The sequence below is a fragment of the Pogona vitticeps genome, chromosome 1, assembly GCF_051106095.1.
Source record: "Pogona vitticeps strain Pit_001003342236 chromosome 1, PviZW2.1, whole genome shotgun sequence".
NCBI lineage: Eukaryota > Metazoa > Chordata > Lepidosauria > Squamata > Agamidae > Pogona > Pogona vitticeps.
Window position 1 is genome coordinate 246,797,232 of NC_135783.1, and position 15,559 is coordinate 246,812,790.

The 15,559-nt window shown below is 42.3% G+C and overlaps 2 protein-coding genes across 9 annotated transcripts in view; one reads left to right on the forward strand and one right to left on the reverse strand.

Annotated features, from left to right (window-relative positions):
- Positions 1–7,092, forward strand: part of STX3 (syntaxin 3) — a 65,870-nt gene extending 58,778 nt beyond the window's left edge. For 4 of the 7 annotated variants that reach the window (XM_072985465.2, XM_020792333.3, XM_020792334.3 and 1 more), the window contains exons 10-11: positions 475–589; positions 2,099–3,238. In XM_072985465.2, the coding sequence (XP_072841566.1) occupies positions 475–558 (84 nt within the window). In that variant the 3' untranslated portion in view covers positions 559–589; positions 2,099–3,238. Of the gene's footprint in view, positions 1–474; positions 590–2,098; positions 3,239–5,855 lie in introns of those variants that run through there. The other 3 variants (XM_072985463.2, XM_078383547.1, XM_072985464.2) reach the window with 3 other exon arrangements.
- A 1,909-nt stretch (positions 7,093–9,001) lies between these two features.
- Positions 9,002–14,105, reverse strand: MRPL16 (mitochondrial ribosomal protein L16). 2 transcript variants are annotated; one of them, XM_020792391.3, is made up of 4 exons: positions 13,912–14,105; positions 12,543–12,608; positions 9,876–10,024; positions 9,002–9,683 (listed from the first exon to the last, which is right to left on the reverse strand). In XM_020792391.3, exons 1-4 carry the CDS (start codon positions 13,961–13,963, stop codon positions 9,198–9,200), a joined length of 753 nt encoding a protein of 250 aa, XP_020648050.3. In that variant the 5' UTR covers positions 13,964–14,105; the 3' UTR covers positions 9,002–9,197. The 2 variants fall into 2 exon arrangements, with proteins under 2 accessions (XP_020648050.3, XP_072841562.2); XM_072985461.2 differs by having other exon boundaries at positions 13,486–13,927.
- Between the last annotated feature and the right edge of the window lie 1,454 nt (positions 14,106–15,559).

The window sequence follows — 15,559 nt, forward strand, 5'->3', positions numbered from 1 at the left end:
GGCCAGGGAGTATTCATTTGGACAAGAGATGGACAAGAGGCCTTTTAATCATGACTGAGGCTGTGATCTCATGCCTGGCAATTATCTGGGTCTTGCCTCTTAATAAATGCCAAGGGATTGGGCTGGAAGTCCTACCCAAGGGCTCTGTGCCCAAGTTAAACATTGGACGAGGTCCTTTGTTTTTTCTTCTTGAAATGCCCATCAATTATTGAGCAACTTGATTTAAAAAAAAAGTCTCTGGGACAAATGTTATCACCTAAATGATGTGTTGTTTCTCAAATCATGTCTATTAATGCTGACCAACATGAGCCAGAGGTGAGCATGGACATGCAGCTCTGCTCATAGGTGTATGCTGTTGAGGTGTTTAAGCTAAACTAGAAGCTGCTCCTGTAATATATACTCAGTGCCCCCCCCCAATTTGTTGTCACATCATTACTTAATACTAAATTTCCCTCTCTTTTTTCACCCTTCTAGAAAACAATAATTATCATTGTGATAGTGGTTGTCTTGCTCGGAATTGTAGCTCTCATTATTGGACTTTCAGTAGGGCTGAAGTGAAAGCAGCCAACAGGGCTGCATGCTCTGAACCGTAAGTAGCCCGGGGGGCGGGGGGAAGAGAAGGGTTCTTCCAATTCTTCACCTTTTGCTAAGGTTACTTTGACAATTCTAGTGGTCTCTGCTGGTGCTTGGCTGTCAGGAGGGCTTTTGAATATCTCTGTCTCCATTTGGTGGATTCAGGACTAAAGATGTTTTGTGTTTTTTCCTGGTCTCAAAGTCACATCTACTCTGAAGTGGCAAAAACAAAAAAAAGGGGGGGGGATTTGGGACAAGCCGTATTTTACCTACAGATGAACAAAGAGGCGTGGAACATAGTTGGGGACAGCTAGAGATCTTTGTTGAGGCTCTCAAAGGCTGTGACTGGGAAGGGCAAAGCCATCTCACAATTACATGCTTTGTGTGAATGTAGACTATGTATAAGGCACTTAGGTAATTCTGCAAAAGTTGCCCATTTATATTCAAAACCCATTCCCCATTTCCTTTTTTCTTCCTTTTAAAAATAAACAACCCATGAGGACGAACAGTGTACGTGACACCAAGGTTCCTTCCTGGGATTCTAAAGCTGCCATGAAATTCTGGAATGTTGAAGCACACTGGTGGTGACAGAGTTTTATGCCAATTCTGACCTGGAGGAGGGTGGATATTAATACTTGTCCTTTACTTCTTGAGCTGTGAATTGACATGGACATTTGTGGTTTTGCTTCTTGGCCATTTGCTTCTGAGTTCATTTCTTAGTATTTGGGTGGCAGTGGGAGAGAATGCTTGATAAACCTAAGAGAGGACAGGCTCTTCTGGAGACCCATGACGTGGTCTCTGAAATTTCTAAAATAGCTCAAATTGAAGACAAGGAAGTGACTCAAGTTCTGGCAGAAACAGTTTTTCCCAGAGTTGATGTAGGGTTTGTGCATCAGCTACTCTGCATATGTGATATACAAATCCACCTTTTTTTTTTTTTTTGCAGAGGAGGGTTAGGAGCACACCCTGCTCCACTTAACATCCTGCCTGAGGTCTGATGGTATTACAAGCTATCAGTAGAAAAGATAGTTTAACAATGCAACTAGGTGAAGATATACTTAATCAGTTAAAATTTTCCTTTGAGCCTATAGGATCCTAGCAGCAGGTTAACAACAGATGCTCATAACATGTCTTTGTCTGTCTGGCCCTCCCTCTCTCTATGACCAGACATCCAGCCCTAAGCATCTCAGGCTGTGAATCATTACTATTCCTCAGACATGACCCACTTACTCTATTCTCCCTCATCTCTGTTAAGAGCAGGCAACCTGGTGCTATTCCCATAATCTCTGACCAGTGGCTCTCTTATCTGGGACTTGTTGAATCTATAGCTGGAAATACCTGAAAGGCATCAGGTGTCATACTCATGGTCTTGACCTGTGTACAGGCCATCTCTACTAATAAAGTTAATCTCTTTCCTGTTAGGACCTACCTCCTTTTGCCTTCTCCTTCTCTACGTGCGTCCTTGTGACCAGAATACATGGGTGTGTGAGAATTAACTTTTCCTACTTTGTTCCTTTTCCTTCAGACGCTCCCAAGCTCTGCCTAAGTTGGTAGCAAGATTTTCCCCTCCTGTGGTGTGACCTTTCCCTGACTACCCTCCGACCTGGCTGCTTGGATTAAGTATGAATGATTTCCAGCAAAACGAGCTCACCCGCACCAGTGCTTCCTGCAAGAGCAATGTACTGTTCTGGTGCACTCCTCGGATAAAACTCTGTATCGGGAAGATTCTGTAGTGTACCTTTGCTGAACCCAGGAAGTCCAGAGACTGCCTTGCACTCCAGAGGAAACTTACCGTCAAATCTGCTCCTTACCCATCCCTTCCTCCCCATGACACCTGAAACCTCCAATTCGAACATTTCCTGTTTTTAAGCCGACAGTTTTCTACAATGTTCTACATACAGTAGAAAGAACTGTAAAAGAAATTTTGTTGTTGCCTACCTCATGGCCTTGTTTTCAGCTGTGCCTCTTCCTTTTCTCCTTTCCTGCACCTTTTCCAAAAATGATTGTGCCCAAATTCTTAATAGAAATGCCAGGTATTATCCCTCATACAAATTGCAAAGGTTGCGGTACACATGATACTAAAGTACCATCTAACTGTGCTTTTGAGTCTGGCCTTTGAAAGAGGGAGGCAGGTTTGCAACTCTCACACAGTTCACTGCACAGAAATTGTAGCATGCTGGCAGTCCCTTGCACAAACTGCTGGGCCACCCCCAAAGAGAAGGCAGGGTCAAGTGATGACATTGAAAACTTAATAGCGCAAGCGCTTACACAGTGTTTTTAGTCAATCGGGTACATTTTGAAGTAAGATCAGATTAGTATCACAGGAACATATGCATCCACTTGAGGCATGAAAATTCAACCTATGGTTTTCTGATTGCCGGCTGCACTTGCTTATGTAGCGTTTGCAGCAAAGTCCTCCAAATGCAAACCATTTCTGTTGCGTCTCCTACTCGACTCAAGCATTGCAGCAGAGTTTTCACATTTTGGGCAGGTGCAACAGGTTGGGAAATGTGCCACCAGGTGAAGACACTCCTCAGGGATATATGTGGGTTGTAAATTTAAGACCTCACTTCACTTGTTTGAAATGCAATTACATTTCTGAATGGAATAGAAAATAATTATTTCCAGCTTACAAATTAAATTTTGTGTGTATGAGTTGCACAAATTTGTTTTCTTGAGTGAGTGTACTTTAATTTTGAAAGCATGGTTGTGCATGCTCTCTCTTCCAGTGTAATTCTGTATGTATGTATGTATTTGTTGGATGACAGAAAGGTTTTCAGGAATCAGAGGCACTCCTTGCTTTGAAGTGTTATGTTTCATGCTGAGGTTTGCCCTTTGAAGGTCCACATTGCATACCCCTCCTAAAATCGCTGTTTTATTCTGGCAGCTTGGTTTGTAGGACATGTAAAAACAGGTATGTAGAAAAACAAGGGGTTGATGATATGACCCAGTTGTTGAGATGATTGCCTTTCTGATATCTAAGATCTTATTAGAGAAGACCTTACTGTTGGAGAAAAGACACCTATCTTGTTAGAGGTGGAGTCGTTCTGTCCATTTTCTGATAAGGGGATACTTCTAAGAGTTAGTAAGTCCTTAAGTGATAATTATTTTCTTCAAAGATATGTTGCTGTACTTGAATTTCACATTTCTTTGAATGCATAACTACGGTGTTACTACAGGTTCTTAGCCCCCACCTTTTTTTTTAAGCTACATATGTATCCTCCTCCTACAGCTGTCACTCATAGTAACTGAGGGGGTTGTACATGTGTGTATATTTGTGAATGCAATATAAACTCTTAAAACCCAGCTAAGGAGACATGTGATATCCCCTAGTGCAGCAGTCCCCAACCGTTTTTGGTCCTCAGACCAGCTGGGGAAGGCAGGGCACATCCCATGCTTGCGCGCATGCGTGAATAACCACACACTCTCTCGCATGGGCACAGGCATGCTTGTGCACATGCACAAATGGTGGCGCAGCACTTGCATGGGCATGCTGGAGTTGTGCGCAGCCGCAAACGGGCTGTGCAAGGATGCGTGCGTGCAGGGGGGGCGGGAGGTCTGTCACGGTGGCCCGGTCCTGCTCTGGCCATGGACTGGCACCAGGTTGGGGACCTGTGTCCTAGTGAACGAGTATGATTCAAGTCATAGTGAATATATTTGTCCTTGAAAAATAGATAACTGCATCACAGTTATCTTTGGCTTCACCATCAGTACTGTCAGTGCTTGCAAACATACTTCAGTGACCAAATGAAGTTGATTCTTCCCATTTTTTGCCCAACCCCTCAAATTCTGGGATATATTCCTAGAACGGAGAGGTGATGAAGCTATATGGCAGAGGACTCAGATTCTGGGGATGCCCAAACTTGTTCTGTAATTATATAGATTATTGACTCGGATAGCTGGCTTAGTTTTATCTCCCATGGGATATTTATAGCTCTTTTGTTGATTTTAAGAAGGGTTCTTTTTTGGTAGGAGGTGTGCCTACATCCTAATTACTGGCACTGTTTCCACCATCTACATTTTAAAAACTCATCCAGCATCAGGTTATGGTGTCTTTATGCCTCAGATGCCCTATCATGCTTTATCTGGTAAAAAGCATTTATGCTGCCCTTCTCTGTGATCATAGAGATGGAGCTGGGGATGGAGGAGACTGTAGTGATGTCCTTTCCTCTAAGACAGTGGTTCCCAGCCTTAGGTAACCTAATTGTTCTTGGAGTGCAACTCCCAGAAGCCTTTACCACCAGCTGTGCTGCCTGGGATTTCTGGGACTTGCAGCCCAAGAATACTGTACCTAAATTACCCAAAGTTTGGAACCACTGCCCTAAAACTTTAGTGTAGGTGGCAACTGGAATGGCTACCTGTCAGGGCTATTTATTCCACATAGACAGCAGAGATATGAAAATGTAGTTGTGTTGGTGCTTTTTTAAAAATGATTTTTAATGTGAAAAAATAAATAGTTATTTGAACATCCATCTGTTGTATTCTGTACTAGATTAGATAGTAGCAAAAAGAAAGAAAGAAAGAAAGAAAGAAAGAAAGAAAGAAAGCCATACCAATAGTTCCATACATGTTGTGGTGTGATGTGCTTTCTGTGGATCATACCTCTATGCTGTATGTACTTTTGCAATAGATATGTGGTATGTGTGGAGAAAGAATGTCATTGTAAACAAAGGGATTGAGGTACTGCCTGTAATCGCATTTGGAACATGGAGTCTTGCTGGTATTCTTCATTCCACTGGTTATTACTGTGAAAGATCCTTCAGATAAGATGGCACTTACAGTAGCATATTCATATACTATGGCACTACTCTTCTGCTGGAGGGAAAAGTAATGCTGCCATTTATCCACCAAAACAATGTCCAAGACTGAGAACTGTACTTCTTTATTACATAAAAGTGATGGCCTAAATCTAATTGCTTGTCCCAACTAGAATAGCCCCATTGAAATAATTGTTTGAATGATATATCAAACATCAAATACTTTCATTGGATGGGTCTGTTCTATTTAGACAAGCAATTGAATTTAGACCAAAGAACTCAAGAGACAGTTGCTTTGATATAGAAAACTCCATAGAACACATTTGGTGGCATCTATGTCTGTGAAAGAACAGCCCACGATTTTCTCTTTAACCCTTTCATATTGTTTCCCAAGCTTTACAATCCCATCCTCTGCTTCTGTGACCCACACAAGATTGTCTTCTTTCCCCTCGCTCTTGTTACCATCTCTGTTCTGACTAAGTATGTCTGTATATCTTACTATTCATTTCTCCTTGCACTGAGCAGAAGAAGATCATGATCATGATATGCTGCATCATTCTTGCCATCATCTTGGCTTCTACTATTGGGAGCTTCTTTACCTGAGCGCCCATTCTGTGTCTCTCTGCTGCTTGCCCCAGGTGAGTTGCATGCTGATGTGGAAGTCTGGGCTCATGCTGATCATCTTGGTTAGAGTACATGTGGTCCTCATAGACAATGGCATTGTATATTTTCCCCCAAATAGACCACTAGAGATCTAATGACTTATTTTGCAGATGTTTCAACAAATAGTTTTAAAAAATGAAGAGCTGAAAGGAAAAAAGTTTATTTTTTTGTTTTGACAATTCAGTTGAGCGAGGAAAGCAGAAAGATCGGCGTTTGCAAATAGATAGAGAGCATTAAAATGAATTAAATGAAAGGTTAAGATCATCATGCCTAACTCATATAGAATAAAGAAGAAAATGTCCATGAATTAAGTGCAGTCGGCTTCCATAAATCTAGTTTATTTTGACAGAGCAGCTTTCTCCAACATGGCACCCTACATATTTTGAATGCAAGCTCCCATCAGCAATGCCAATAGGAAGGTTTTATGGGAGATATTGCCCCAAACATCTGGAGAGCACCAGACTGATACTATGTGCTAGAAACCATGTATTACCTATGTGTCTTCTCAATTCTTTGTATTTTCTCTCTTCCAGGATGGATTTGCAAGTTGGCTTTCTTTTTCTCTTTTGCTCGCTTCCCCTGGTCCTACAATCTGCCATGCTTCCTCTTTTTTCAGAGATGCTGCAGCCACTGTTAATTTTTGAAACATTTTAGCTGGATTCCAGGTGGAAAAAACAAAAGCAGATAACAGAATAGGGATGAAGCTTGGGTCACAACTGTGAAGCCAGATATGACCGTGGGTGTGAACATTATTAGAGCACAATGCCCTTGTCAAGGTTTGAAGTATTTTTGAGATAAATGCCAGTTGTATAAACACAGGCTTATGATTTTTCCCAGAGGTCTATAAAAGTCTATAGGTCTCTTGGGAAGATGTTCAAGCGTCAAGACTTTCTCCTGATACTCTTGTTTGTAGGTTCTTCCTACAGCCAAGCTCTTTTTAAAAATAGATTTTCTTTAATATTTAAGTTCTAATTGGACTTGATTCTTAATCATGCTGCCTCTATTGGCCAGCAAATAATTTCTGCAGTAAATCCAACTGCTTGAGTACAACCCTTTAAATGGCTTACCTGTGGAAGGAAATCACAAGTTCCCATCTCCCTTCATGGCTTGTACAGCTGCTCTAAAGACAGGGCTGGAAAACCATAATCATCTGCTTTCCTATAAATTTGAGGAGGCTGCCCAGTCTTCCTCTCTATTCTTGTTCACATTGTATCAAAAGGAAATGACTTGTAATAGCAGCCCCACTTCCTTATTGCCCAAGGTCCATGCCTGGACTTCTAGAGAAAGGCATCATTTTGCTTGTTGACTAGTATTGCTCCACCGAACCCTGCCACCTTTTGGGTCCTTGTCACTAGTCTACATATTCCCAGACAATTTCTTCCAATGTGAGTGGGAATAAGAGGCTGAAGCTGCAGGCACCTGTAGTGGAGGTATGATACCCAAAATACCCTGAGTCATCACCAGGTGTATTAACGTATATAAAATGTACGGAGGCATGTCCTGCAATGCCTCAATATATTTTTAATGTACTGGAAAAATACTGTCATTTATTTTAAGCAAATGTATTTCTACAAGTGTATATGATTTCTTCCTTTCAGACACTGAATCTGTAGGGGTTTGGCAGGAATATGTATTTTTTTCATTCAACCCAGGTCCAGTGGTATATTGTTAGCTCCTTCTCCAGCTGCAGAAGATCCCTAGATTTGCTTGATAAACCAATCACTTGGCAGAGGAAAGGGGAATCTCTGCAACCACATGATGACCTCCCCTTCCTTAATATCTGAAATTCAGTCCACAGTAATGCTGTGAGAGGTCACAGCTTTTTTCATGTTGAAGAAGTTTATTCAGAATTTTTCTTACTATGTCTTGTGTGAGCTACCCTGCTAGAATTCAAAGGGCAAGGATATTGACAAAGAGATCATCCTCTTGAATAAAAAGTCTGATTCATTAATCTGGTGTCATGTGTGGCAAATGGAGTAAAGTAAGACACTGCCCATATACCACAGGACATGAGGAACCTATTCCTCCTGCAGGAAGGTGCCAAGAATGACTGAGGTTTGTTCCTTCATCAGCTTTTAAAAAGAAACACCAAATAAGCTCCTCTAGAGTGATAAATGATACATTTCCTTTCCCATCTGGCTTTACAATAGTGGTAGGCAACCCTGACAAGCCAGATGGACCACTAAAAAGAAAAAGAAGAAATCGGCGAAAAAATGGCTTGAAGTCCACTTCCAGGTATGAATAATGGAGGGTGTTTTGGGGAGTTGAACACTGCAGAGGGGCCTGCAGCATGAACAGCTGCCTCTGAAATCTTCCACAAACAGCAGTAAGCTTTCTTGTACCAGGGAGAATCATTTAGGGGGGTGGGATTGTTTGGCAAGACTTTAAAAACAGCTTTAGGGAGGTGCCATAAAGCTCCAGAATCACACTTTGCCCACCCATGATTTATAAGAGGTACCAATACAAGCTACTAGCCCATTCAGCTTCTCTTTGCTGTTTCACTGGATATTAAATGGCCAACATTCAGCAGCAACACACAGGAATTAGGCATAACAGCAAATAAAAGCTATGTACAATTTATACTATACATATATATTCGCGAAGGCTTTCACGGCTCGGATCTAGTGGTTGTTGTGGGTTTTTCGGGCTCTTTGGCCGTGTTCTGAAGGTTGTTCTCCCTAACGTTTCGCCAGTCTCTGTGGCCGGCATCTTCAAAGGACAGCACTCTGTCACTGTTGTCCTCTGAAGATGCCGGCCACAGAGACTGGCGAAACGTTAGGAAGAACAACCTTCAGAACATGGCCAAAGAGCCTGAAAAACCCACAACAACCATTATACTATACATATTTTGAAACACTGCTGCTTTAAAATAAGCTGTAGAAAAAGAGGAATTTCTATATCACAAGTTATGGATCATAACCTATTCAAACTTTACTGTGGAAATCCTTATCGAATCTAGCTCTGGTGATCAAGGACTAAACATCATAAACACATAGAACAGGCATTGGTACTATAAATAGGCCAGGTTTATTTAGTCAACAGCCATGTAATTTAAACCTGCCTGTCACCAGCCATGTTAACTTGATTTTCCAACTCCATACAACCATCATAGTACAAAATCCACTATCCACAAAGACTACATAAGGCAGAATGAGACTTCTGCTTTTATGCAGCAATTCTTCAGATGACCTTTTCCTTCTCCATTCATATTCTGTCAGGCAGATAGAACCTTCCCCAATAGCAGCCCTTCAGTGTCAAGTCATAAGGGCTCAAGTGTTTTCTTACCCCTAGCATGTTGGCTTTGATAATGCGTTCAAAAGTCCATGGATTCTGGTTGCTGCGCCTCCTCTCCTCCTTAATTTCCCGCATCTCCTGTAGGGATTTCCGGCTGACTGCTTTGGCTTTAAAAGGCAACTTCTTGACGACCTGATTTAGAAAATATTCCACCTGACTAAATTCGCAGTGTCCACCCACTTCAACAAGAAGACGGCCACTCTTCACTGCTGTCACATAGAAGGCTATTGCACCTTTACCACCACCCATGCGATGCCCTAGTCCTTTACGGGTAACGGGCTTATAAGGAGCAGGAATTCTCCACACAGCAAACATGGTCTTGGGATTCAAGTGCCGGTTGATCGTCAAGCGCATCATTTCCATGTGCTCCCAGCGAAGGTAGCCACCATCCAGAGCCTGCAGTCAGGGGAAGACAAGTATGAGTTTTTGCAATTCACAGTACAGGGAGAAAAGTTACGCCTAGACTAATCTCCTGAAGCCAGAAAGGAATAGCTGTCCCCACCCCGTCTACAACTCCAAATAATGTATTTTAGGTTGTATTTGTTTTATATCACTCATAAGCCATAGCAAGCTGTTTCTCACACTCACCATGATACCATATTGTCCTTCAGTGAATTCAGTGGCTTCTAAAGATGGGCCACAGATATCACGTAAATTCTTGGGCTCGCGCCTGGCTTTCGGCACATTTGGAACTTTTTCGAGAAATTTCAGCTTGGGTTTCTCAGGAATTGTGATCCCTAGAATGAACAGAATTGCCAACTTATTTTATATTTCCCACAATCATCTCAAAACTGGTTTGCTTTGATTCTTAAATCTTAGCTGAAGAACTACAAGTGTGCCTTATGACTGACTATATGACTACAAACCCATATAGAACCTGTACTAAAGCCACTACTTTTTAAAAATGCTTGAAGACTCTTAAGTTCTCAGCTACATTCCAGCCATTAAGGGAAATTAAGGCTTGTTACCCTCAAGTACAGCTTGCTTAGCTTCAGCTATAGTTCACCCTAAATTAGATTATACCAAACAGAATGTTTTATGTCACATTCCTTTTCTACAGGGCCCTTCTTTGATTTTAGCTGTAGGGAAGGGGTATAACCAGCAAGATAATACAACCTTCCCTAGCAGGTGGGGGATATCTAGAGCAAAGGAGGTGAAAGGGTTTCCTCAGGAGCTTCAATTCCCAAGAAAAAACTGTTGCCTAAAAAATGGCAAATTGTTCTCCAGTAGAACAAGTTTTCCACAATTCTACCTCACCCCGAAGCCTACCTGAGGCCAGAAAAGAATTATTTTCCAAATATTATAGATATCTTTATGGAAAGAACATTATAAACTAACTGAACTCTACAAATATGTAGCTGTGTTAGTCTGTCCTCAGCAAGTTGCAAACTTAAATTAGGAAAAAGAAAGGGAAACAAAAGCTTATACTGACATAAATATGTTACTCCTAAAATGAAAATATTTTGTTTTTCTCTCCACACTCGTTATTTTCCTAGGTAACTGAACATGTTGTTTAAGGAATACAAGGAAGCATATCTATATAAGAATATATTCAATTCCTAGCAGAAAACTGGAACAAAATCAGTAAGATGCCACTCAAAAGATGTGCATGTCTTGTGCATATGGCTCCACACAGTGCTAATGAAATGGGTGATGCTTCCTGATTCGATAGCACCAGTCATGTCTCTGAGGATAGAGGAAGACTGAAATGAGTTTATTTTCATCCTAACATAAAGAAATTTCAAATATGACACCCCAGCTGTGGATTTTATCCCCCAGAAGACCAACTAGTGCCCACTAGACATGGGAGCTTCATATTCATATCCCAGGGGTATAAATATGAAGCACAGCACCAGAGAGAACCAGCTCAGTCCACTCACCAGGCCTGATGAAGTGTATGTGGCCATTGTCGGTAACATCATGTCAATCGCGGAAGTAGCCCAGCTGGCGCCTCCCTGTACTGCTGACCAATCTGGCAAGGAGATGGGATGATGAGTCTCCTTGCTCAGCTGCTGAGTGGTCAGCAGCACTGACGACAGCTGCACAGACCACAGAAAACCTGGTGAGTGGACTGGCCAGTTCTGGGCAGAGGGTCAAAACAGCCCGGCCACCTACCTATTGTGGTGATACTTGTATTCATCTCCCCTGGGAGATAAATATGAATATCCCATCTCTAGTGGCCACGCTAGCCCCATTGTAGTGCAAAGGTGAAATGTGTCTCTTTGTCAAAGCTTCCATAAGCTAGGAATCATAGTTTGACCATACTGTTAAATTCTGTCACCGTGTTGTTTCAATAGGATTAAAACAATGAGCAATTTAAACATGTTGCATTTCAATAACAATGTGTTATTGAATGTTACTCAATGTGTTGATTTTTCTGTAACACAAAAGATATAAATATTTTAATGATAATAAACAAAAATAGGAAAAATCTAGATTCATTCCCCACTATATATTTTTTCAAATACTATTGCTCAGTCAAAAGATCAGCAGTTCGAATCCACACGGTGGAGTGAGCTCCCGTCGCTTGTCCCAGCTCCTGCCAACCTAGCAGTTTGAAACCATGTAAAAAATGTGAGTAGATGAATACGCACCACCACGGTGGGAAGGTAATGGCGTTCTGTGTCTTGTCGCGCTGGCAACGTGACCATAGAAACTCTAGGCTTGGAAACAGGGATGAGCACCACGCCTAGTGTCAGACATAACTGGACATTTGTCAAGGGGAACCTTTACTTTTACCTTATCTTGTTCACTACCATATATGTATCATCTGAACAGCTGGTTCTAATCCAGTATTTCTACTTTCTATTAGAAATACCATGAACAACCCCAACTGATAGATGGAGAAAGCCAGCACTGGGAACTTGACACAAAGATTTCACAGCAGAAAGACTGCTTTTAAGTGCAATGTCTTACTGTGTACATTATACTCAAATGTATGTTAAACTGCAAATATATTCTGCGTACAACAAGAACCAAGCAAAAGTAATAAAAGGAATACTGTGGCATTTATTAACAGATTTATTCCAGTAGTATTTTTTTCAGTTTTTAAGGTAAAACATTACTTTTTCTTTTGTTTAACATGTTGAAATGGACTAACACAGATAATCTCTCTGAAATCTTATTGTCCCACACCTGTCAAATATCTAGAACTGAATGTTAATTACTCTTAATATACCTCATTGTGTCCCAATTAAAAATAAAACAAAAGAAATATATTATTTTATTAGTATTCTTTCTTATTCCTAAACTTACCACTGTAATCTGGTGGAATTATAAGTGTCTTCATGCCAGCAGTGAGAATTCTGGTTGTATTGGACCCTAGAAGAAATAGTGAAATGCAATGCTTGGTATTACTGCAAAGCAGAAACTAGCTTGCACAGAAACTTTGATAAGGCCATGTTACACTCCAACAGCACGTCCTGAAAAATTTGCCCCTGAAAAAAATGCTTTGTTGATGCTGTTACATGCCATCAAGTCACCCCCAACTTATGGCAGTCCTATGAATGAATGACCTCCAAATTGTCCTGTCCTCAACAGCTATGTGCAACTCTTATAAAATAAAGCCTGTAGCTTCCTTTAGAGAGTTGATCCATCTCTTATTTGGTCTTCCTCTTTTCCTGCTGCCTTTCCCAGGACTATTGTCTTTTCTGGAGAATTCTGCCTTCTCATGATATGCCCAAAGAAAGACAGCCTCAGTTTCCACATTTTTGCCTCCAGAGATAGTTCAGGTTTGAGTTGATCTAGGACCCACTTGTTCTTCTTTCTGGCAGCCCAGGGTACCTGTAAATATGTTATGATCTGTTACATTTTTTATTGGTGACATCATGCTCTGGAAATTATGGAACCTCTGATAGAGATCTACTGCAGCAAGTTTCAATGCAATTTTTGGGGGGTCTAGGAACAGCTAAACAAGTTTAATGAACTCACATCACAGAAAAGAAAAACAGGCCTGCCAGTAGTGGAGAGATGCTGCATTACAAGAAAGCTCTAGAAGGGCAGAGAATTAACTTCTGTTTCTACAAGCAATGGAAAGGCCTGCAAGTAGGAAAAATACATGGCATACTTCTCTGAGGCACAAAAGGGATCTAGGATTAGCATGTCGAGATACAGAGGACAGAGCTCCTGAGTCGTTTACAACTCGATGTGTATAAGCTTCAACACAAACTCGTCCTCATTCATGCATAACACGCTCTACCTGTTGAGGTTTCTTTTTTTCCGTTTCTTTTTTTACATCGGTGTAACCGGCATGAGAGACTCTCCTTCCGTAGCCCGTCCCTGTAAGCAACCTTCTCCTTTTGCGGACAGGACCCCGCCTCTACCTTACAGGCAACAACGGGGAATGGACAGAGGCCCATAAAGCGAAGGCAGCCGCCAAACCTCTTTTACTCAGAGGAGCTTAAGTACCATTGCCGCCTTCCCCCGTTAACCCCCGCTTCAGTCACAGAAGCTGCGATGCCAGACTTGGGGGCTACAAGAGCGACAGGAGGCGGATTTGCAGAAGCTCCTCATCATCTTCGTGGCTACTCTGGAAATATGACCTCCCCCCCCACCCCGCCCCGGCCTCTTCTCTCCCCCCCCCCCACAAAAGGGCCGGAGCCGTCCTTTCAGGGGTCCTCCTAACCTGCCGGAGCTCTGCTGAAGACGAACAACGAGCGCCCGACGCACTTCCACATCCTGTGGGATTCCCGGCGCTCTGTCAGGGCGAAGAACGAGGCTCTCCCCCCCCCCCCCACGAAACGCAGAGACGAAGGACGACATCCGCCGCCTTAATCCGCCCTGACAGCAGCACTTCCGGCGAGAGGGACGCAGGGAAACAAGGGACGGGAAGGCTTGGTTCCGGGGAGGAAATGGGGTGCCGGTCTTCGGGGTACGTTTCATTTGCATCGAGTCCCATCTGTTCCCGCCGCCATGAGAAGGTGGGGCATATCGGAGAGAAGACCCGTCCCCTGCTTTGATGCATGTCAGAAGGGGAAAAGCAGCTTTAAGGGCAGGAGTGGGCAAATACATCGTGGGACAGCGCCTTGAATTGTTTCGCGCTATTTCCTGTGGCTGATTGGCGCGAACACCAGCCAGAGGGTCTCACCAGCTGCCCCATCTCTGTTCTGACGAGAGCGGTCGGGAGACGGGGTGGTCCCGTGTCGAGACACCCGAACGGGACTTTTGGACAATATTCCCGGGATCTCAACGGGGGGGCTTGAATCGAGACACTGCGCTGGCGGCGAATGAACTGTTTTATCTCTTCCGATTTTAGTGCTCGGTTTTCTTCCCCATCCGTTACATCACCTAACGCCTCCTAATTTTGAAAATAGGATCTGATTTCACGGTGTCCTTCAGATAGCATTTTCACACTAGTATATCGTTTGCCCAATGGATTTTTGGTGGGTAGTGGTGGAATTAATTCACTGTTAGTTGCCCAGGTAGCAAAGCAACCTCCAGGTCTTTGATTTCCTCTTCTCTGGAGACGTTTCGGCGGATGTTAATATGTTAGACTGGCTCCTGGAGTTTAGGGAATCTTCTGTGTTCCCCGATCTCTAAAGTGAGCAGGAAGTACTTGGTGGCCTTGATCCTCTTTAGAAGAGGTAACTCTGTTAGTCTGTGCTAGCCAAGCAAACCAAAAATTAAGAAAGAAAGAAACGTTGTGGGACCTTAAAGAGTAACTGCTAAAGACTATAAGTCCACTACCTCAGACATAAGAGTAGGACTAATCCATGAAAGCTCACATTAAAATATAGTGATTAGTCTTTAAGGTGCCACAACATTTTTGTTTTATTTTTTAAATTTTTACTTTATTTGTGGGTGAAACTGGAAAAGCATGGGAAGAGATCAGAGTCATCTTTATACTTGCACAAATCCCTTGGAACTCCCAGCCAAGAGAGATTTGCTTTACAACAATTTCATTCTCTTTTGGCCTATTAAAAAACGTGTATGTGAGAGCTGTCCATTGCAGTTGGTTGTCTGCTGATTTGTCCATGTATTATTAGCACTCCTGAGTTAAAACTGGTTCTCTTGCTGGCCTGCCCCTTTATGTATATTTTAAACCAGAAGCATTGGTTTCCCTTTGGCTGCTAAAGTTTAAGAAGTCCTTGTACTGTATGTCACAAACTCTAAGATCATTCCATTCTGGCAGTTCTTTATGTTGGTACATAGGGACTGATATAAATTTGGTAGTTCTTTTCAAGATACATTAAGTGTATTAGGTGTTCTGATGGTGTTGGAATAACTTAGATTTAATCTGTGTTATAAGTGTAAGTTGAAAGCTAAAGGGGTAA

Bases quoted from the DNA above. Each gene is read 5' to 3' on its own strand.
- MRPL16 (XM_072985461.2), bottom strand. From the start codon at position 13,645: ATGGGCCTCTGTCCATTCCCCGTTGTTGCCTGTAAGGTAGAGGCGGGG. The intron at 12,609-13,485 runs GTAGAGCGTGTT...TATTTCTTCTAG, and splicing joins AAAAAAAGAAACCTCAACAG to GGTCCAATACAACCAGAATT. The intron at 10,025-12,542 runs GTAAGTTTAGGA...TGTTCATTCTAG, and splicing joins AATTCCACCAGATTACAGTG to GGATCACAATTCCTGAGAAA.